Raw genomic sequence first — 23,403 nt, 5'->3', positions numbered from 1 at the left:
TTGCAATCAAAACTTCCGTTTCAGAACCGATTTCTTGTTCAAATTGCACGCCTTCTCTCCAGAGACGTTTGTACACATGCACACTCACTCTGCCAAAACGCATCACACAGGAATTGAACCCCGGCCTCCCGCATGCCAACCCTTGTCTGTGACCACTGCATCTGCTTCCACAAGGAAATGGTGTTTGCAGGTAAAGTTATAGTTTAGAGGCCTGAACGTCATATTCACAAAATTTCTGTTAACTAACAAACTGACGGTTGTATGTGTTCACTGAACCAAGATTATGAAAATAAAACACAACTTTTTAATCTAAAACTTAATCTGAACAGATATAGTGCCGAAACCTTTCAGAATTCTTCCCTTTCTGCTGACGAAAAACGAATGTCCGCCATGTTTTTTGTGCGCTTGAGCAACATGTGCAACATTATGCTTTTTTGTTTGTTTGTATAATTTGTATTAATATTTATTTAATCATTATTTTATTTATAATCTAAGGTTGCTAGCACAGGTGTCTAAAAATAAATAAAAAGTCTTGCACTTTCTGTTTGTAGTTTTGTGTTGCATTTTAGGAAATAGCTGTTCTTTTTTTGTATTATTCTTTAACACTGACGTGGCCCTCCAACGAGATGACATTGGCAGAAGTGGCTTCCAGCTCATTTGAGTTTGAGACCCTTGGTTTAAAGTATTGACAACAGACTGAACAATTAGCTAAATGAGTTCAGGCAACTGAGAACTTTGTTCAGCCAATGTTTCTTTCATTTATCGCATGTGTCATTTTCTGTCAAGGATTCCTGGGATATTGAAAAACAGGGTGCATGAAATTGATGGGCATGTAGCCCCACAATGACAGCATGGAACCATTGTTTTTCATTTTGATCCGTCGCCCCCCGCCGGACTGGACAGGAGGGTAGGGCGGACACAGTTTTCTGTGAATATCTCAAGAACCGTAGGGCCTAGGAGGACCACCTTTTTTTGTATGTTGGTCTTAAGGGGGCATGTCAACCCATCCATAACCATTCTTTTCATGTATAGCGCCACCTAGTTAAAAATGAAAAACGGCCCTGGCCGTGGCGCAACTGGCTGGGGTACCTGCACTGTACACCGGCGACCCGTGTTAGATTCCCGCCCCTTGGTCCTACAAGCTCCCTCCCTTGCTCACTTCCTGTCCTTCTCCACTACACTATCTCGTTAAAAAAAAAAGCATAAAAAAATAGCTGTTGTAATCACAATATCTCTGGCTGACATGGTCAACACTGCACAAAATTGAAAGTGTAGGATCATTATGACTCTGAATGCATGCCAAGTTTCGTGGACTTTCGTTCATGGGGGGCCATACAATAAATTTATTTATGTGTTGTAGTGGACTCTACAGCACGCACACCCACACACACACACGCATAAACATAAATATGTACACGCACATGCATACTCACACATCCACACAATTCCAGAATTTCTCAGAATTATGAACAGTCATGTTTTGGTACTTGTCTATCAGATACTAGTGAGAATTGAGTGTGCATAATGCAATTCAGTGAGACCTTAGAATCATATATGGCTTTCACCTTTTCTTTTTAGCCAGCAGCCAGACCAGCAGATAGCCTGACTTTGCTGAAATACTGAAGCTAAGCAGGCTTAGGGCTAGTCCACATGTACGAAACCGATCTTTTTTCCCTCCGTCTTCCCTGAAACCGCATCAAGAATATTTGCGTCCAAACGGATCCATCTTAACACGACTCAACACGTTACTTCATACCCCAGGCCTATAGGTGGCACTGTTTCTTTACAGAAATTGACCAAAGTTTGTGCTTTACAAACTGACAGAATGGGCTATGATGTAATGGCTAGTGCAAGGAAACCAGAATTGTTTGTGTGGACTGATGGTGAACTGTCAACTGTAGTCAACTGTAAAACTAATAAACTTTATTTTACGGTTTGTGAAGGGTGCAGTCCCGTCCTTTATTTGGCTAACACAGGTAGGCCTACTAATCACCTTTACTTTCTTTGGTTGTAGGATAGTCCGTGATTCACATTAGTTTTGGCTATCACCCCAATTAGGCTACTAAACGCAAGGCTTACCCAAGTTCTAGGCTATTCTGTCGCCACATTTATAATATTGCTATAAAACCTTCGTTAGTAACAGTCAATACGTTTGCCTGCATCAAATCAAATCGCGCATTTGCATTCAGTGTGCTACCATCGGCTTAACGTGAGTTCTAAGCGTCTTTGTATGCTTATATCTGATTTCACTCGACTGAATATATGTTGTAAGACATGTAAAATAAATGAATGACACTGGCACTACGCACAAATTAATGTAGCCTAAACTTACACCGCACTTTCCTAATAACTTAAGTTCTCTCGCGTCACTGACAGTAGCTAGAATGCATTAAAAAACACCGGGAAAAAACAGTGTTCAGTCCACCAAGTCATAAGCTATCGGCGCTGCGCAGCACGAGTTGTGATATTTATCTTACGGAGTGTAATCGTAGGTAATGTCATGTATGAAAACTAGTATTGTTAGGCAATACTATAAGTGCAAGTCCAGGGCAGCTGAGGTGTGGCGATGACATCATCTATACGCAAGCAGGATGTGCGGTTTCGCTGTCTAAACGAATTCAAACGGGCTACGGTTTCAGATTTCTCCACTCTGGGACCAGGTTTCAGAAAAGTGCGGTTTCGGGCAGTGCGTTTACAGGATTCGTTTGGACACTCGGCCAAGACGAAGCAAAACCTCTGCGTTTAACCTAAAAAGCGTCTCCGTGTGGACGGGCCCTTAGTTAAGTACTTGGATAAGAAACCTCCTTGAAAGAGTAGGTTCCTGCTGGAAGTGGTGTTGGTGGCTGGCCAGTAGGTGGCACTCTTCCCTGTGGCCAAAAGCCACCAAACAAATATCTGTTGAATAGCATACACAGCATGCACACACACATACATGCACAAACACGCACACAAACACATAAACACTAGGGGTGTAAAGATTAACCGATACATATCGGTATCCGTTTTTAACGCGTAAGATACGGCTACATCGATATGTGAAGCCCCGTATCGGAATAAAACTGAAATGAACCGTTCGTTATATCGATTTACTTGTTACAAATCGGTTCATAACCTTTTCTGCTCGCTCAGACTCTGATTTACGTTGCAAGCAGCGCGTTCATTCCGCTTCCTGTTTTGAAACTACACATGGCACGGATTTGTGGGTAATGAAGTTCGTTTTGGGCTACACTCATTGCCCAATGTCGTCAAAGGACTTCATTACCCATACATCTACCGCAACTTAAGCACGTGACAACTCGCACTCTGTCGGTGTTTGACAGTTTTTACTCTTTTGTTTGTCAAAATCCAGCGCGAAATTAAACACTTACTATAGCATTCCTAAACGGCAACGATAGTCTGTAGAGTAGCCTTACGTTTGATGAAGGGATTTCCTTAATGCTAAAGAATAATTTGGCCCTTGCTGCTTAAACAATGTACAAATTATTATTATTTTGGACTTGAAACAAAATAGGCCCAGTTCATTGATATGTAGGCCTATTTTGTTGTAGGCATTGAGAAAAGGCCAAGATTGTCTTAAGCACCGTTTTATTTTATTTCGGTATTGTCTTACCTCAACAATAGGCTACAGCTCCTTGAAAACAATCAGATATAACTCTATAAAATCTATAAAAATGTATTTTCATGTTGTATTTGGCTGCTTTGTTTAGCTGAAATGTAGACTATTCTTTTTTCATTTCAATACAGTATATGATACAAACCTCAGTTTAGATAATCATATTCACACATTTGTTTTTGCCTAATTGATAATTTATAATATAAAATTAATGTGCACCTTAAGCAAATGATAAAAAATCTTTCAGAATGCTTTCCATTCTTCAACTGCATCGAACTGCATCGAATCGCATCGCATCGAATCGTACTGAATCGTTTTCTATGAACATGTTTCTTTTCTTGTATCGAATCGTGCCCATGTATCTAGATGTGAATCGTATCGTCTTTTACATGAGAGATTCACACCCCTAATAAACACACATACACACACACACACCCTCACACAAATGCACCCACACATACAAACACACCTACATACACAAACACACACACACACACACACATAAACACACACACAAAAAACCTAACTTTACATGCAGGCACACACACACTCAATAAACACACACAGAAGCACACATACACAAAAAACAACCACACACTCTGCACACACTCAATTACAAACACAAAAAAGGAACAAAGTAGGAAATGAACACAATTTGACAAATGTTACTTATTTTTGTGGAAAACATGTGCTGGATTGGGCGGCGGTCATATTTTGTACTGCTCTGCGGTACATCTAGTTTGTAATGTTTTGCATGGATGTACGATGGTGCGTATTCATGGATAACGCGATCTTCATGGACGGATTATAAACTCTTTTGGGCCCCTGGGCACAGATGTATTGGGCCCCCCAGTAATTGTCACATATGTGGGAGGGGGGGGGGGGGGGGTTGGGGGTCCTCCCCCAGAAATGTTTTAATTTGTTTGATGTGATTTCCTGTATTCTGGTGCATTTTAGGGATGGCCAATACTACAGTCAATAAGATTCATAGTCTACATCCTGATTTTTTGATATTGAGGCAATGATTCCATGCAAAGGCTTGGGCTTCAAGGCCCCCTGACCCCTATGGGCCCCTGGGCCTGGGCCCGGTAGGCCCGTGCAGTAATCCATCCCTGGCGATCTTAAAGAGAAATTATGTAGTTTTGGCCATTTCTTCGCTGTTTCTCGCTTTTTGCTCACAGGTTTCTCTGCAGAGCTCCCCCTACAGCCTCAGAGTATATGATTTACGACACTCCTCAATCAGTCAGTCTGTCGTTTTGCTCTTCCCTGTTCCTCCGACAACGGTTTACTCGCTTATTTTCGCTGGCTCTGTCATGAAGAATGTCTGAGAAACTCCATAGCTACATTGTTTTAGCCGGTGCCTGGCGTGTATGTGTGTTAATGCAGTAAAGCAATTTGTTACACTCGTAACTTCCTGACACTGAGGCTGCAGCTGGCCCAAAGTTGCAAGGGTGGTTTTTCCGCTCACAGGCGGAAGCGGGACAGCCACCATTCAACCCGAAAAAAAGTAATAGAATCATTCCAATGACTCCGAAAGCTGTTAAGTTAAGGTAAATCAAGCTAAAAAACCTGCATAGTTCCCCTTTAAAATAACATATAAACAACTCGCCAAGGACTTCTGACCAGGTTTTGGTGGGCTTAATGGGTACGCTTATCCTACTTTACTTGTAGGCAGGCTAATGACCAAGTTAGGTGAAATCAGAATTCATAGTGCAAGTCTGGCCTCAATCATTGATCATCATGATTTATAATTAAGTTTAATGATAGGTAGATAGATAGATAGATGAGTGAGGCAGTGGCAGTGAGCAAAGTCTCCAGCTGATCAGGCTCTTCTGCTTAACAATAGTGCTGTGGAGTGGATGACACTCATTGTCCAAGATGTTGATCAGTTTGTTCAGGGTCCTTTTGTCAGATATTGAAGTGATGCACTCCAGTTCAGCTCCCACTACAGAGCCAGCTTTCCTTACCAGCCTGTCAAGTCGCCCCACATCCTTCTTCTTTGTGCTTTCTCCTGGTATGCAAACTGTAACGGGTCTAGTGCCTGGGGTCTGGGGAGGGGAGGGGGAGGGGTGCATCTGGGATCTGTGTGTCTGATGGCTGTTGACTGAGGTTGTCGTCACCTCATTGTTCGTGATCGCCATGTGGGGGAGGGGTGCAATATCCAGTGATGGTGGGGGTACGATAGCCTGTGATGGTGGAGGTGAGTGTTGCACTGGTATTGAGGGGGTGTGGGGGTGGGGGATGGGGGATGACCACCTCCTTGATGTCCCTGTCAAGGCTGCCAGAGTCGTGGACACTTCAACAGGCACAGGCAAGGAGGCGTCAGGCGGGGGCAGGGCGTGAGGTGATGGTGGCTTAGGTCGTTGGGTGTCACCGGGATGCAGAGCTCGAGAGACTGGGAGGTGGGGTTAGGGCAGGCACGCAAACAAAAGCAGTGTCTGGAGCTGGAGCAGGGCAGTCAAACCTGTTGTAGAAGTGGTTCAACTGGTTCGCCCTGTCCAGGTCCCCGTCCACAGAGCTGCTGCGCTTCTTCAGGCCAGTGATAATCTTCATGCCGTCCCATGCCTCCTTCATGTTGTTTTCCTGCAACTTCTGTTCCACCTTCCTTCTGTAGTCCTCCTAAGCCTCCTTCAGCTTGACTTTGAGTTCCCCTTGCATGCGCCTTAGCTCTGCCATGTCCCCCTCTCTGTACGCCATCTTTTTCCTATTGAGAGGGCTCTTGACATTGCTGGTTATCCAAGGCTTGTTATTGGGAAAGCAGCGTACAGTTCTGGTGGGAACAACAATGTCCATACAGAAGTTCAGGTAGTCAGTTGTGCACTGTGTGACCTCAATGAAGGAGAGCACAATGCAGCTTACATGACGATGAACTCAAGCTGGTTTGTCATGATGATCAGCAGCTTGACTATTTCTCTTGTCTTAGTCTAGTTGAAGAGGCAGTTGACCATAAGGTAAATTTATTATTACAGATGATTTTTTTAAATTGGATAATGAAGAACAAAGATATATTATGCAATGCTTTTTAGTCCATCATTAATACTGTACAATTATTTACCGATCACATATAATTCAAAATTGCATATTGTGGCAAATACATGACTACAATAATCTACTTAGCAGACCATAACATTACAAAAAACTGCTGTTGACTCAAGAATATTCAAGAGTAATAGTCATTTTATTTTTGAGTATTTAGTGTTTGAAAAGAATGCTTCAAAGTTACAGAATTTGTTTGTCTTTCAGAAAATTGCACACAGCATGGAATATACTGATGAAACAACAAACCAACAGCCAGGTTTGTAACACCATGTAATATTAAAAGAATAACTCTGTGCAATACACGTTGGACTATCTAAACCCAAACAGTCAATCTAACTAATTTTTTTACTTAAATAGTTTAAAGACTATGTATATATATAGTAGTGCTGTCAAACAATTTTCAATCACGAATAATCGCTTCGCTGCGCGGCGGTCATAATAAATGCTACCGCAGAAGTGCATGCACAAAATGTAGGCCTACACACATTATAAAGGGTATAACAAACAGAAAATATTATATTCATACTATATTCATTATCTTTGAGCTCAGTTGAAAATAAGGAACTTTTTAACATGAGTGCATTGCCATTTTATAGGCGTACAGTCTATGGTGCACTGTCACTTGCCACACACATCAACGCCAAAGTTTTTAACAGGCAAACACTGGATGAACAATGGATTTTATGGAGCAGCGTCGACCAAATATAACTGAATCGTGATTTACACGGCGGCAAAGTGTGATGCTGGTGTGCAGAGTTGTATTGAAAAGAATGGAATCTAATGTAAATGAATGTCGAAAGCAGAGTGCATTGCAAATAGTAGCAGCCAACGAGGAATGTTGATAACAGAACAAGTGACGGTGAAAAAATCTTTGGCGGCACACAACTAATGCGTCAGCCTAGGCTACTAAGCCCAACTAAGTGTGTGCAGCATGCCTTTAGCCTACTAATGGCGCATCATCATAAAGATACATTTAATCTGCATCACGCGGAAAACATGTTAACATTATATCATGGGAAAGACAGCTAGTAATCACACGTTGACGTTACATCTAGTTATTCATTCACAGGACATTCAATCATTTTACTAACACGGCAGTTATGAAGAATTATGTTTATGGTACTTACTCATGTCGAAACGATATACATTACCAACCTAATTCGTTTGCAATACCCCATGTATTGTACAAATTTAGCATGTAGCTACACTTACAATGATATCCCATTCAAAACGGTTTAGCTTGCTAGCTAGCTAACTGTGGAACTTCAGTATAACATAGCCAATTATCTCACCTAGTTGTAGGAAATAGGCTACGTTCATATTACAAGTGATAGAATGAATGTGTGACTTATGTTTAGTTGATGTTATGACATGTAAAGTTAAAGCGATGGTTCGGATTTACGAGATAATAGTTGGTTCCATCATGACTGCAGAACGTCATTCGTTTCTGACGGCGCTACTCGACCAGGGCTCGACCAAGGGAAAACAGGTTCTGGGAGGGTGTTTGGCTCGGGGTCATGGTGCAAAGGACCCTAGGGTGAAATTACTCCGAACCATCGCTTTAAGCTTGCTGAACTTAATTATAGTCAGCCACGGGCAGTTTGACTGTGCCTATCGATACATTCGTGACACTCCTTTTAGAAAACTGGAAAGAGCAAAACATAGGAACATGGTCACATTAATCCCATAAACACACAGATAACTCTTACACCAACCTTATTTTGTGCCTTTTATTCATGTTTGTTTCAAGATTTAGTAAGTTTACTATAAGCCCTTTTCGCTCCCCACTTTGATGCAGCAGCATAGATTTCCTTTATATCAGTCATCTTTCACCTAAAAGGGGGCGTGTAGGCTACGTGCAGCACATACAACGTTCCATTCCATTCGTCAGTGCATATTGTTTAGTTTCTGGTCTAGCTAGATCCGGTGTGGTTTTGTAGTTGTTCTAACGTTACTAGTTGTTGCAACAGCATGTGAAAAAACTACAAAGTTTGTTACACCAAAAAGAACGTTAATCTCGCGATAAAACAATTGACGCCGTTAAAATAGGTTTACGTTAACGCCGTTAATAACGGTTCCCAGACAGCAAACGGACTACGAAACGCATCCGCCGCGGAGGTACGGTGAACTCCGGAACGGATCCAGAAATCGGATCCGAAACTGTGTCCACTTGCACACAGCGGCGTATGCGCTGCGATGCCGGTTCGCGGATCCGATCAGACAACGCGGCGGTCCCATTGCGTATCCGTACATAAATGGATACATCCGCCCCGGTTTCGCTTTGGATCCGCGAATGAGCCACAGATCCGCTCCAGGTCCGTTTTGGACCCGGTCATATGAGAGGCATCCGCCGCGGAATCATTTCGGACCCGCTAATCATCCGTCCCGGATACGTTTAGGATCCGTTCATGAAGCAGTTCATCTGGCCCATATCCCTGGCATATTTCATGGCCAAAAACTAGCTACTACTACAGAAATATATAGCTTAACCTATCTGGCCAAAACCTAGACTGCACTACAAAAAATAGGTTTTAATGTAAAGTATTGTACCAACCAATATGACAAATATAATACAAATTACTTAATAAATTCAGTTCAAGACATGAAGTCAAAATCTATCATGTGAAGCACGTTGTGATTTTACAGCCAAATGCCTTCACTGTGAACAGGGGCGCCTTAATACCACCCGAGGCCCCTGGGCTATATGTTTTTTAAGGCCCCCCCCCCCCCAACCGCAAATATTAATTATGATTAGGCTAAATGATACCCAGCCCGCGATCTGACCCGACACATAGCGTGCGCTTTTGGTTAATAATATGCAGTGTAGCCTATTATTCAGCCTATGTAAAACCTTTACATAAACAGGACAGAATGCCCTCGAATCACGTCAGCCTACCCATGATATCGCTTATCAAAAAGGATAGCCTACTGCACGAAAACAAGCGTTGAACTTTTACAACACATGTTGTAGGCTAAGTTAAGATGGGTAGGCTACACATATGGACGTTTAAAAGCTTTTCAAAAGTGCGTGTTTGTCGTGTCGGGGGGTTCCCCAGGAGTTTTTTTTAAATGCTGTCTACTTAACACACCAATTTAACGCAGTTTGGGAGGGACAGAAATACTTTTAGCCTATAACAAGCTGGCTCATGTGACGTGAACATGGCTACCTTATGCATTATCACTACACTACATGGAGACATATCTCACGTTAACAAGGGAGACAACATAACATAGACTATTATATGTGCGAATGGGTTAGCACAAACTTAGCTGTTGGTGAACGGAGATGCAGATCACTAATTCATGTCTTTGCGCCACAGCCTATGTTCTGCGTTCACTCCAATGAGACAAGTGAAATACATGTTTTTAAAGCCATTTCATTTCCAGGCTATTTGCTACGATATTTACCTGCTATGCCTTCTGTTTTCATGGACAGTTACAGGAATCCACGTCATTCGTTTGCTCGTTGCTTCAATCCTACCCACGTTATCTCCAGAGTTTGTATGATAAGTTTGTCAGTCAGTTTCAGCCTCTCCTCTAGCTCCTCTACACCCGTTGGAATTTATTACGTTTTGTTACATTTTGTTACACTTTAGAATTGGAGAAGACAAATGGGGCCTCTGCATGGATGTAAGAGCAGTACGATGTGCTCAATTATTTAGGCTAGCTCCAGAGTATAATGACGCCGCGAATACGGACACGCCGTTTATTATTATTGATTATCATTATTATTATTAGGAGGCCCCTCATTGGTCGAGGCCCCTGGGCTGAAGCCCAGGTAAGCCCCTGCATTAAGGCGCCAGTGACTGTGAAACAGCAAGTATGAAAATAGGGGTTTTACTAGCAGTAGGCTACATCAATTCAGCTCTGCTACACTACAATAGCCTACAAGTTATCCATCAGTTACAAACTGTAAATCCTTTATGCAATTGTTAACTGTCCAATTGTGGAAACTTGTCTCAATGCTCCTCACCGCACCTCAATGCTCAATGAAAGAGGTCATCGTAGACACTAAATACATTGAACAGGTATTAGAGGTAAAATGAAATGCAACCATAAAGTGTCAAACTTTTTTTTTATTATTTAATGAATATTAAGAACATGTTCCAAAACACAGATAACCTTGATACCAGACCACTGTTTTTCTTAGTGGGAAATAACAGTAGCCTGATTTTTTGGGGTAGAGTTGCTGACAGTTAAGACTCCGCCTTGAGCTTTTCCTGTTTGTTGGCTGGTTGAACCACTGACTCTCTCACAGCATCTGTAATCATAGAAGCATAACAAAATTAGCTGTTATACGCAACTACCTACTTTTAAACGGAATGTCTGCTACATGAATATAAAGCTACCGCCGCCAGCAGGCTGCTATCGGCTCTGTCTAACTGTGACAAAATCTACCACCTGTAAGGCCTAGGCTACACCGAGTCCGCAAGTGAAGCACTCGGTTCGCAGAGCGTAAAAACAATTTTAGAAGACTAATCCAATGTTTTTAAACATACTGTCATACGCCATCACGTCTGGTGTAACCAGTTCCATTGACTACAGTGGAAGCCAATTGTTGCAACAGATGCTCTGCAAACTGAATGCTTCAGTTACGTGCGCAGTACAGCCTTCCTGTAAGTGTGATGAGTTATGGAATTGACCACATTTTGGCAAAGACCTGTTCCCTTAAAATACAAAAAAGGCATCAGAAAAGCAGTTCTCAGACACAACTACTTGTTAGTTACACAGTCCAGCATTTGGGGGTATTAGAAATGAGGTATTTATCAAAGCTGACAAAAGCATTTTATATGTTGAGATTTACCTGCAATTCATCCTGAACCGGTATCAGCAGTTGCAGAGGTCTGTAGTTATTTCTCTTCTAAAATAAAAATATGTGCATTTCATTAGAGAGCTTTTGAAGTAGGTGGATTTTATTACAGAAGACAAGCATATTTGTGTATGTTGAGATTTACATTCAATTCATCCTGAACTGATAAAGGCAGTTACAAAAGCATGTGGTTATTTTATTATTATTATTATTTTTTAAGTGTGGACCAAAAGTCAAATAAATCAAATGTAAAACTGTATAGCTTACTTTACTTGGCTGACAGGCCAGGATGAGAAAGGGTAGACCCCCAAACCAGACTGGAGCCACTGGTGAATGACCTGTAACACAGATGTAGAACATAAATATACATTACTTTTATCATCAGAAAGAAACTGCCAAATATTTAACATTACCAATCTTACACTCCATTAAAAAATTAGCTTTATATCGGGATCCAGAGAGTGTGGTGCTGATCATTTTAGCTCATAGTTCCGTTGAAAATCGTCTGGTCTGTGACAAGGCAATGATACTTGACCGGTAGAAAGACCTCCGCTCCACAATAAAGCATGTAAAGATGTGAAAAAGTAGTTATAAGAGGCAAAAGTCAAATACTGCCCCTTCTCATTAAATCTTACTCCAAGAAACATTCATCATCATTCAATGAACTCGTTGACGGCGGTATGTCTACATAAAACAAATAGCTTTGGGATTTGTGGCCTTAGGGTACGTTCAGACTAAGCGTCTTTTTCTCAGCTGCCGGAGTCCATTTTACATTATAACCCTATGGAGTAGACCGTGTTTTCAAAAAAAGTCGTCGGCTTCTTTTAAAACGCGACTGCAACCGTCTTTTTCTGCAGCTCAGAAGTTGAGAAATGTTCCAACTTCTAGCGGAAAAATTATGTCTATGGGAAAAACGCCATACGTCATGCTGTCTTTTTTACGGATGACCAATCACAAGCAGATTACCGAAACCTGTGGTTTCCCATGACAACCAAGTAAAAAATGGAGAAGGTGACAGAACACCGGTCGAGAGACTCGTTTTAATGTCTGAGCATAGGGAATTGTTTGACATGACTTCACAACTTTACCATAACATACCAAAAGCAATAGCCAACGTGAGTTTTCTCTTCCGCGACATTTTTTACCCACACGTAACGTTAGTCACTTTGTCTATCGCAAAAAGACGCTTCCGGCTGCTTTTTGGAACAAGAACGCTGGCAGATTTTTTTTTCAAACTGAAAAAGCGGTCTGCATAACTTCTTTTGTCAGAAAAAAACGCTAAGTCTGAACGTACCCTTATGTTAGATAAAAGTTAGCAAAAGCCCGGTTTTGGAACCAGGAAACGTCTGCAAAAACGGACTTTTTATATCGGCTGATCGAAAATCCTTCCCTGCTTATTTTGTGCAGCCACATAGCAGAGCCCATAGTAGGCCAGTTAGCCGACTTCTCGCTAACTTTTACAAAATATAAGGGCAGTAACTCCGAAGCAGTTTGTTTTAAGTATAAATATTGTCAACAAAGTTCAAAAAGTCCATTTTTGGAACCAACAAACACATCTGAGCATGCACTACTCACATCGGACTATGACAGGGAATATCAAATAACGTTAATTAGCTTATCAGCTGCTAACGTTCAAGTTATCCAAGACAGGTAACGTTAACCAATGTGAAATCAGCCCCCTACCAGAACGAAATGATGTTTAAACACATCCAAAGTAGCCTAGGTTTTCTTTGACAGCGCCGGAGTCCATGATCAATAAGAAAAAAAATGAGTTTTCCTGTTAACATTATCGTTAGCCAACAAGCTCACGCAAGCCAACTTTTGTTGTTCGCAGGCAAACACATGAAGTTAGTTTAGCTCATTTTAAACGCAATTTTGAGTTAAGTTATGAAACGTTAACAAAGCTCAAGTTAGACAGGATTTAGCCCTGTGAAATGTGAGCTAAATTAGCGTGCGCAACCTAGAAACTAGCTGGTGTGTAACTTGGCAGCTAATATGAGCTAGCACTAGAAGCTACAGCCATCAAGCTGGCCATTAACGTTACGTTATAACAAATTTCTAATCGGATTATATCAGCAAGCAAAGCTAGATAAGTAAGTAACTTGTGTTATGGAAGTACATTTTCATAGGATAGACTAGGTAACTTCAAAAATAAAGCATATAGGAGCATACTTACAGTGAGCCTTCAGACGCCGCCGTCTTCCACTCCACCAGCGAGAAAACTGAGGAAAGAGCCGTTAGCAGACTTGAGAGGGCGCGTTCGATATGCGCATTCGCACGGGGTCAGCCGCGGACCCGCGGTTTGAGGGCGCGCTGGCGGAGTTGGATCGTGTTCTGTGCCCATAGCCAAATCGGAGGTTGACTGTCCGGCGGATCTGGCGGCTTGAGGGCGGGTCCGCCACAGACTCCTTTGCTGTGTGGGGTTTAACTGACAGCACTAATATATATATATATATATAATATAATTGAAAACATCAAACACAACTATTAGTGTTTTCAATAGGTTCTGGTATGGCTAGTTGATTTGGTTTGGTTAGTTACACCAATATTTTTTGGGACATGAGCATTTTTGTTGGGCATTCACAATTTCAGCAGTAGTCCAGAAAATAATAATTTCAGGTCAAAACAAAACCCCTCTGCTGCAAAACCTCCCTCCGTAGCGGGAATACATCACTTCTGTTGATGTTCAAACAAAACAGAGAGCTAGCTCGCTACTCCCTCCCCCTCCCTCCTGTGCAATTAAAACTCTCCTAAACGCGCATCTCATCGGTTATTGGTTGAAACACTTTATTTTGCCTTTGAGGGTTGCCAACCCTTGTTGATAGCAATTGTTTTTGTGTACAGATCTCGGAGCCTAGGCTGCCTACAGAGACATGGTTTTTTGACGGCCTGCTCATGGGGCAGACAGCTAGCGGATCGTTAGGAAAGATTAGATGAATGTGATAATTTATGTTTTTTGGGCCTGAAATCGCTGATACAACCTTTAAGAACTGAGTTTCTTCTTCCACCTCTCTTACATAATAATCATCAGTCTGTCTATTGATTACTAATGTTAATGATGTTACATAGGCATATATCATGTCATATTTAGTGATTACTATTCATAGAAATCATTCTGTTGTCTGTTTCTCCACAGTGCCCAAGTTGAGGATTGTGCTGCTGGGGAAAACTGGGACTGGAAAGAGTGCATCAGGAAACACCATTCTGGGGAGAAAAGATTTTGAACCGGATTTCTCACTCGTATCTGTGACTAAAACGTGTAATAAGCAATATACTGAAATAGCGGGTATACAAATTACACTGATTGATACACCAGGATTATTTGATACAAACAATACCAGAGACAAGCTAAAAGCAGAGATAGAGAATTGTATTGAAATGTCTGTTCCTGGGCCTCATGCCTTTCTACTGGTGATCAGATTAGACATAAGATTCACAGAGGAGGAGAGGAACACAGTCAAGTGGATCCAGGAGAACTTTGGTGAAAATGCTTATCAGTACACCATAGTGCTCTTCACTCATGGAGATGCACTGGAGGGAAAACAATTGGACAAATTGCTGGATGAAAGTGCTGCTCTTTCATCTCTTATCGAACAGTGTGGAGGTAGATATCACACATTTAACAATAAGAGTACAGACAGGACAGACAGACAGGTCAGTGAGCTACTGGAGAAGATAGAGGCCATGGTGGAGAAGAATGGAGGAGGACACTACACCAGTGAGATTTATAAGGAAGCTCAGATGAAAATACGACAGAGACAAAGACATCAGGTAATGGTTAATACTGCAGTAGTAGCAGTAGCAGCTGCAGCGGCAGTAGTAATAGGGGTAGCAGCAGTAGAGGCAGCAGAAACAGCTGCAGCAGAGGCAGTACGAACGGCAGCAGTAGTGGCAGCAGGAACAGCAGCAGTAGAGGCAGTAGGGGCAGCAGCAGTAGAGGCAGCAGGAACAGCAGCAGTAGAGGCAGTAGGGGCAGCAGCAGTAGAGGCAGTAGGGGCAGCAGCAGTAGAGGCAGCAGGAACAGCAGCAGTAGAGGCAGTAGGGGCAGCAGCAGTAGAGGCAGCAGGAACAGCAGCAGTAGAGGCAGTAGGGGCAGCAGCAGTAGAGGCAGTAGGGGCAGTAGGAGTAGAGGCAGCAGGAGCAGTAGAAACAGCAGCAGGAACAGCAGCAGGAGTGGCAGAAGAAATGGCATCAGATTCAGTATGGGCACTAGCAAATTTGATAGCTTCTTTTGTAAAAAAATTTTGAAGTCCAAATTTCAAATGTGGAATTGCAACATATATTTTATTTTCCGACCAAAACTTGCACTTGCACCTCACGTCGGATGTTGCTTCGTGTGATGTTTGTAGCTGATGTTGAAATTTAATTTAATCATTTGGTATGTAATTCTGCAATAGCTTATGCAAAGCAGTAAATAATAATGCTAGGTCGATGCTATTTTGGTACTATATGTCACTGCTCACGTCAGCTAGCAAGTCTGCAGATGAATCCAAGCTAATGTTACCAAAGTGCTAATGTTTTTCATCAATCGCGCAATGAGCTTGCTAGCTATTATGTTATTTGTTGGGTACATTTTTTTTCTTTACATGCAGACGCCAAAGAAACAGCTGTATTTCATATATGTCCCTTGCTGGCCAACGTTTTTTTTTTTTTTTTTTTAAATGGCACACTTACATGGAGCGTCGACTCCAGCTATGTATGTAAATGAGGATTTCTAAGTCCATAAATATGCTTTGAATTGGTGGTGGTGGTAATTAAACATGAATGGGGCCACATTTATGAATGTGAAATGTTGATTTTGTTAACAAACAACTCATAGCGTTACACAGTGGACCTTTAAGATGCATCTCTCCCATCTTTACCTGGATTGCAGCCAGAGGAGTTGATATCACACATTTAACAATAAAAGTATAGACAACAAAGAAAAATCCAAGAAGTTATTTGGAAAACTAGTAAAGTAGTAGCAGCAGGACCAGCAGTAGCAGCAGTAGTAGGAGAAAGGGTGGCAGCTGTAATAATGGCACTAGGACATGTACCTGACAAAAGGGTATGAGGGTGTTGTATCCTACATTTATGGAGCCGCCACTAGGGTGCAGTAGTATGAAGTTAACGCAGGAGTTCACTGAGACACATGAGTTTTGGGGGAGAAGAATAAAAAGAGACATGCAGACTTAACAATGTGCTGTTGCTGAGTTTCTTTATATTTACCCCAGTTAGAGAAATATAATAGAGGGGTCAAAGTAGAAAGCAGAGAGTAGAAACAGTACAGGTGATTTCATTAATGAGCTGATACACCTGGCTTAAATGTTGGCTCAAATAAGTATACCGTAAAACTTCAAATAATAGCCGAGGTACAAAGAGACGCCTATCTCTTACGCCTGGCATGGCTACAGGTTTGGGTTAAGGGCCCGTCTCCAGTAGAGGCCTGGTCTGTTTTTTAGTTTCGGGTTGTATTTAATCTTCTAAAACCCATCAGATCGTCTGTTTAAAGCCCAATTCACACCAAAGATTCGCAATGACACGAAACCGTTACAGAAAGGAGGTTACACGGTGTGAATTAGATGTTGCACGTCATTGCAAGCCATCGCAAAGCATTTGTCGTGAAAAAAACGGTCCATTTCCGAATCCAATTAACAATTTATCACTTAACTACTTACTAATTAGCACTCTGGGACAAGGCGTCAATGCAGACAGGAGATCTCTGAAGACTGTTGATCTTTATTCACCGTATTGCAGTGATAGTCCAGCCTAAACGATGTCCAGACCAGGTGTCAAGCAATAGGGTGATGTGAGATGTTATCAGCTGGCGCCCCCGATGAGATCTGACTAACAGGTGGCTGCGGTCTATCTTTTATACTCCTTAAGATGTGTACAGGCCTTGAAGTCTCATAATAATTGCAGTAATATCAAAGTTTATAAAAACCATACATGCATCCGTTAAGTCATAGAAATCCACCACATATTCACCATGTCTGGTCACAGTTGCAAGGTTTTAGAATGTTGCATCAAGTTGCTGGTTTATAGAATGTTGCAGCTCATCTCGTCGTGAATCTTGGGTGTGATTTGGGCTTAAGTATGGCGCAGACTGCGCACGTTATTATTAGATGGCATTAAAAGACTGCGGTGGGGAAAAGCTAGAGTTCCAAATTTTATAACTTTTTTTCAATATGAACTATGCCAATATGTCCGACTTCGTCATCGTTCAATTCATCCCTTGTGTTTAAAATTTGCGGATAGGCTGATGGTAAGCTTGTTTTTATGCTGGCAACAAAACCAGAAGAGTTCGCGAACGTTATTCCTTATTCTAAATGCCATGACGATAAAGAGAAAGAAGTCAGAAAAGGAATTTACCTTGGACTAGGCTATATCAGAGCCCGTCTATGGACATTCTCTGGCTATATACTGAAATAGGTTAATGATGTAAAGTCAAGTGCGCTTCTATGGGACTGGTGTGTGCGTGCGCAGTTTTTATTGATGAGTCGGAGTGGCAAGTGATGCGCATAGTTGCAGTGGAATGTGGCTGCCCAGGGCATTATACAACTTCTCACTCTTAGACCTACTCATACACGGCGCTGAAATGGCATATTTAGCTGTCTAAATTCGAATCATATGCTGGGGGAGAAATCGTTGGACATCCATGATTATTTTGTTATTCAGCACCCCTGGTCAAAAATATGTTCCCGCGCGCCTGGAAGTAGGCTATGATTTGAAATGTAGACTGTTTGTCAAATTTGGCAAATACAAAACGGGAGAAACGATATGGTTCATGCTCTCTCATGCTGTTTCATTCGTGCCGAAAAGGAGGGAGAATGAAACATTATGCACGTTCCACTTTTGCATAAATAATTCCTGAACGGTTTTGGTCAGGGCTGATAATGCAACTGTATTTGACAAAGGACCGATATAGGCTATTTGCTAGTGACAAAATATGAGCTTTCAGTGTGATACGATCTCTTTGTAAATTACATTTAACTAAAACGTGTTTCATCTGTTCTGGCTATCCCCGCTATTTGGATCTTACTGTATCTCAATGAACAACATCTCAACACTAAATGAATGATGATCCGTAATTGTCATCAGATAGCCTAGTCATATAGGTAGACATTCAGTGTGTTTGAAATAATTAATTCGATAATATTTTCCATCTTTGCAGAGGAAAAGTTTTGTGTAAAGGGAATTAAAGGCCTGTCTCATATAGACGCCTGTCTCTAATACTAGCCGGTGCAGTTTGGCAATTTGGGAAAATAAAAGCCCGGGCTATTATTTGGAGTTTTACGGTATGCTCTTTTGATCCCGTGAGCGAAATTTGGTCTCTGCATTTATCCCAATCCTTGAATTAGTGAAACACACTCTGCACACAGTGAACACACAGTGAGGTGAAGCACACCTACACAGTGAGCTGCCTGCTACAGCGGTGCTCGGGGAGCAGTGAGGGATACATGAGAACAACATTCCGGGTACTTTCCGTTTTTTTGACACATCCGGACATTTTTAGGTGAAACTACCCATAAATATTTGAATGTGGATCTATGAGAATTTCAGTGCATTACATTTTTGAACTTTACCCAAGTGTTAAATATAGCTATTTATACCGATCTAATGCTATGGTCAGCCAGCAGACGAGTTATACAAGCTCTCTTCCAAGTCCTGACCGGTGTCGCTATTTTATAGCGCATTTAACATGCGCTATAAAATAGTAGAGTGCAACCATGATAGCACTAGTGCTAGGTGTTGCAGGCTAATGGCTTCTACATACCTGACGCACCCGACCGGTAGCGCGACAATGTGACGTCAAAATGACGTAGATCTCTCTGGCGCGCCAGGGTTTTGGCCGTGTAGCACACGGTAGCGCACCACTCATTTTTTTTCAGACGAGCGCGACAAGGCGGAAACAGGAAGATGGACTAGTTCGAGGGCAAGCGAGTTGCAGTGTTTTGTTACAGTCGTGAATTTTTAATAGTTTGCTGGATAAGTTAACAAAGTTACCAGTGAGAGTTGCAACACATGGAATTAAGAGGAAAGAATAGAAACTATTTATTTTCAAACAAAGGATATCTATTAAGGCCTGAACAAAATCTCTTTCCACTTCAGGAAATTACACAAACTCAGCCAGCTGCTAGCTAGCTAGCCAGCTAACTAAACTGTTTAAATTATTAAAATTTCCCTCGGGATGATAAAGTACCTATCTATATATCCATCCATCTATCTATTTATCTACCTGTGCACACACCTTGGAAACTACATGATAATGATGATGGTAGTTGTGAATAGTAGCAACCAAAGTCTGAAGTACCATCACAGAGGCTAGCTACTGGTGTTTCTTACTGCAGCTAACTGTAGTTAACGTTAGTCTTTTCACAACAGCGACACCTCTGTTCAGGAGAATATTGCAAGTAGTGTCGCGACCACCACGCGCGAGTATAAATGGTTACGCCGCTTCTGTGACGTCACATTGTCGCGCTACAGGTTGGGTGCGTCGAGTATGTGGGACGTTTTACTCGGAGCTGAACTATGACATGTAATCACAGCTAGTAGTTCGCAACGTTTCATTCATTCCTTCATTATTAGATTAGACATATTTAACATTGGACATCAACTGACTTTAGCTAGCATGACTGACTGACTTTAGCTAACAAAGTGTTTGCCGCAGACGTAAACAAATTTAGACGCCGGGTCCCACAGCCTCCCATCGGGATTCTCTCTTCTGATTGCCTGGAGCCACAAACCCCTTCTTTTCCCTTCCCTTTCTTTTTGTGGCAACATACTAAACCGCAAATCCTTATTTTTTTGTTTGTTGTTGTTGCAAAATACAACACAGCAGCTTTTAGGCATGGTGCCTGCTCATTGAAGTAGCCTACTGTTCTGTCAACAGTAGTAGCAAAGTGCCTACTTCCTTCTCCTAAAAAAGGGCGTGGACGTTCTGGGACTCATTAGCATATCGCTGGTGACGAGACGCTGTTCTCATGTATTAGGTGCCTTGCTCAAGGGCACTTCAGCCGTTCCTACTGGTCGGGGTTCGAACCAGGCAGCTCACTGCGTCGGGATTAGTGTATACTTCACCTCACTGTGTGTTCACTCTGTGCCGACTGCCGAGTGTGTTTCACTAATTGGGATGAATACAGAGACCAAATTTCCCTCACGGTCAACTTACTGACTGTCTTCTTATATCAGCGTTTGTGTATTCAGACTTTCTATATCTGGTTTGTGCACCAAATATAGCACTGAAGCACTGAAAAGGGAATATTTTATAACATGTCCTCTTTAAACAAAATTGATTCGCAGTTGTTTGTTTTTAATCACAATTTAATAAAACATCCTGAGCCCATGATACTGTAAAGTGATGAAGGCCTGGTGGTTTTGTCTGAGTCCCTTTCCAATGACAGTACAATCATTACGGCCAGTGAAAACATTCAAAAACTTCCTCATGCATAACATGCTTTCTGCCATGTGTAAGTCATGAGATGTTTACCCATGGTATCACCTGACTAGTCAGGTTGTTAAACACTTTTAAACTATTGCCCTTTTATGTTTGTATGTACTATGCTTGTGTGTTTTGTTTTGTTTTTTTATTCTTTACTTTTCAAACTATTCTTTGACTATTGCCCTTCTATGCTTTTATTGGCTCCTGTTTGCTTGTGTTTATGTAAAGCGCAATGAATGACTTCTGTGTATGAAATACGCTAAAGTTGACTTGACTTGACTTAACAACTACAAGTATTTCATTGTCTCTATGGTAAATAAATGAACCCATTGTCCTTATGATAATGATAAAAGATCAAGCAAGCTGCGGATGAACTTGCTTAAACACTCTGTTTAAGGTGAGCTCACTGGGCTGGCAGAGTAGGCCTAGTAGGAAACTTTTTTTTTTTAAGATGGAAAAGGAAACAAAGAATGTTTTGACGTCTGCATACATTATGATAAAGCACTGAATTTGATGAATACATTTTCCATTATCATGTAACCATTGTTTTGGCACTGCCCCTTAACTGGCACCCCTACAAGGGATTTAAAAGTAAATCCCTTTTTGTTAAACTATTCTCCAATGGATTTATATTGAAATCAGCCTTGATGTTGCAAAAGCACACAATGACCTCAAATAAAGATAATTGACAACTCAAATGCTATAACACAAAAGACAATTTAAGGAGTATAAAGTACAGATATTTATGTGAAAATGTAGGGAAGTAAATTAAAAAGTTGTTAGAAAAATAAATGCTCCAGTAAAGTACAGATACCGGAAAATACAATACTTAAGGATGTGTACTTCCCATCTCTGGTAGCATGTACACCATTAAGAATAATTACTAAAAGTCCTTTTAACCCATTCTCATACAATCACAGTACTTAATCTATTGGATCGTTTTCATCAATATAAATGTTCCATTGTTTTTCTGACAAAGAACTGCAAATAGAAAGAGTCGTTTTCCCTGAAGCTGTGACACTGCTGCTCTTACACCTCTGACTTTCAAGTTTAGAGATGTCACGTGACATCTGTTCAAGTATGTGTCACGTGAGTTATATTCAAGTATGTCTAATGCAAAAGTGAACGGAAAATACACCTACAATACACAGACAAAACAGGTGCATGGATGAAATTAGTCTGCATAACAAAAAAACATAGCACAATTAGGACACACAACAAAAGGCTGCACTGTTGACTCAATGTAGTTCAAAGTTTCGAGACAATGATTAGATATAATGTACTGTTTTAAAGAATGTTTAAAATGTTGCTGTAATATAACAAACAATAACCTACTGCAGCTTTTGATATATATGTTATAACATCAATGCTTGTGTTGCAATAGAAAGCTCTGTTGAGAAAAAAACAAAAAAATGATTTTATTTGAATTATGATGTTTTATTATTGTTATTGTTACCATTTCGTTGCTCTGAGTGTATACAGGTTGGACAGGTAAGGTATGAATGTGAGTGAAGATTAAAGATAAACAAAAGTTTCATAATGGTGTCAGATTACATGATCATAGCACGCCCATTAAGTGTATTATGTATAGCACTGTCAGTAGAATGTGGGGCCACGACATACAGAGAATCCCTTAGAATAAAGGGAGAATCATACTGTTAGAGAATCTCACTGATCAGTACTTCTCAAGCCTGATCCATTGCTTGTGAAGAATGATTTATTAGAAAATGGTAAACTTATATTTGTATTTCGTGTGTTAAGGTGTAAGACCCAGGCACAAAGAACACAAGCATACTCTTTGGAAAGCCAGCAAGGTCAGAAAAATGTCTCAGTGTCCTGCGGCAGGGAGAGCTGGAGGTGCCGCTGGCGGTAGTGTAGGAGGGTCCATTGGTTCCGTTCTCACTCCGAGTGTGGGTGCCCTGGCTGGCGGATTTGTTGGAGCAGTAAGAGGAGCGTATGCAGGTGGAATGTGTGGAGGCTTTGCAGGAGGTGCTGCAGGGGTGGCAGGAGGTGCGGCTGGAGCCTCAGTGGGCATGGTGGCTGGAAGTACAGCTGGTGGGGCTGTGGGACGCAAAGTTGGAGGAATGGTCGGAGAATCAGCAGGCAGCCACAAGGCTTTTCAAAAACTGGAAAACTGACAACCTGAGGAAACCAACCATCAAACCTGACATGTTGTAGCCTATTCACGTTGTTCATCCGGTACTGTACTCAATCCTAATTGAAGGGTTTATGAGTGTTGCCATGTCAACAAATTCCTTCATTCTTCTTAACTCAAACTGAAATAAAATACATTGTTGTCATTATATTACAGTCTCTTTCTCCATTTCCTTTCTTTGATTTAAATTAAAAAAATATACGAGGATTGTATTTTAAGTGTTGAAACAGCTTTTTCTATAGTGAGGTAAAAAATAAGGGAGAAAAAAAAAACATGTTATAGGGGACATGTAGTCAGAGGGACATTTGGAGAATCAGTTTCTTAAAGAGCAGAATGTTTAAGTCTTTTTCAAAAAGTAGCAATTT

At 41.3% G+C, this 23,403-nt stretch overlaps 1 protein-coding gene across 1 annotated transcript; it reads left to right on the top strand.

Annotated features, from left to right (window-relative positions):
- The first annotated feature begins 33 nt into the window (after positions 1 to 33).
- Positions 34 to 23,061, top strand: LOC143117832 (GTPase IMAP family member 5-like). Its single transcript, XM_076279295.1, has 4 exons — positions 34 to 190; positions 6,857 to 6,908; positions 14,599 to 15,662; positions 22,870 to 23,061. Exons 1-4 carry the CDS (start codon positions 77 to 79, stop codon positions 23,059 to 23,061), a joined length of 1,422 nt encoding a protein of 473 aa, XP_076135410.1. The 5' UTR covers positions 34 to 76.
- Positions 23,062 to 23,403: the final 342 nt, after the last annotated feature.

The sequence above is a fragment of the Alosa pseudoharengus genome, unplaced genomic scaffold (genome assembly GCF_046254945.1).
Source record: "Alosa pseudoharengus isolate Yale_2024_CS ecotype anadromous, Long Island Sound unplaced genomic scaffold, YU_APseudo_1.1 YU_APseudo_1.1_scf_1, whole genome shotgun sequence".
In the NCBI taxonomy this organism is placed as follows: Eukaryota; Metazoa; Chordata; class Actinopteri; order Clupeiformes; family Clupeidae; genus Alosa; species Alosa pseudoharengus.
The sequence above is the reverse complement of the archived record's forward strand: the minus strand, read 5'-3'. Positions and strand labels throughout refer to the sequence as shown.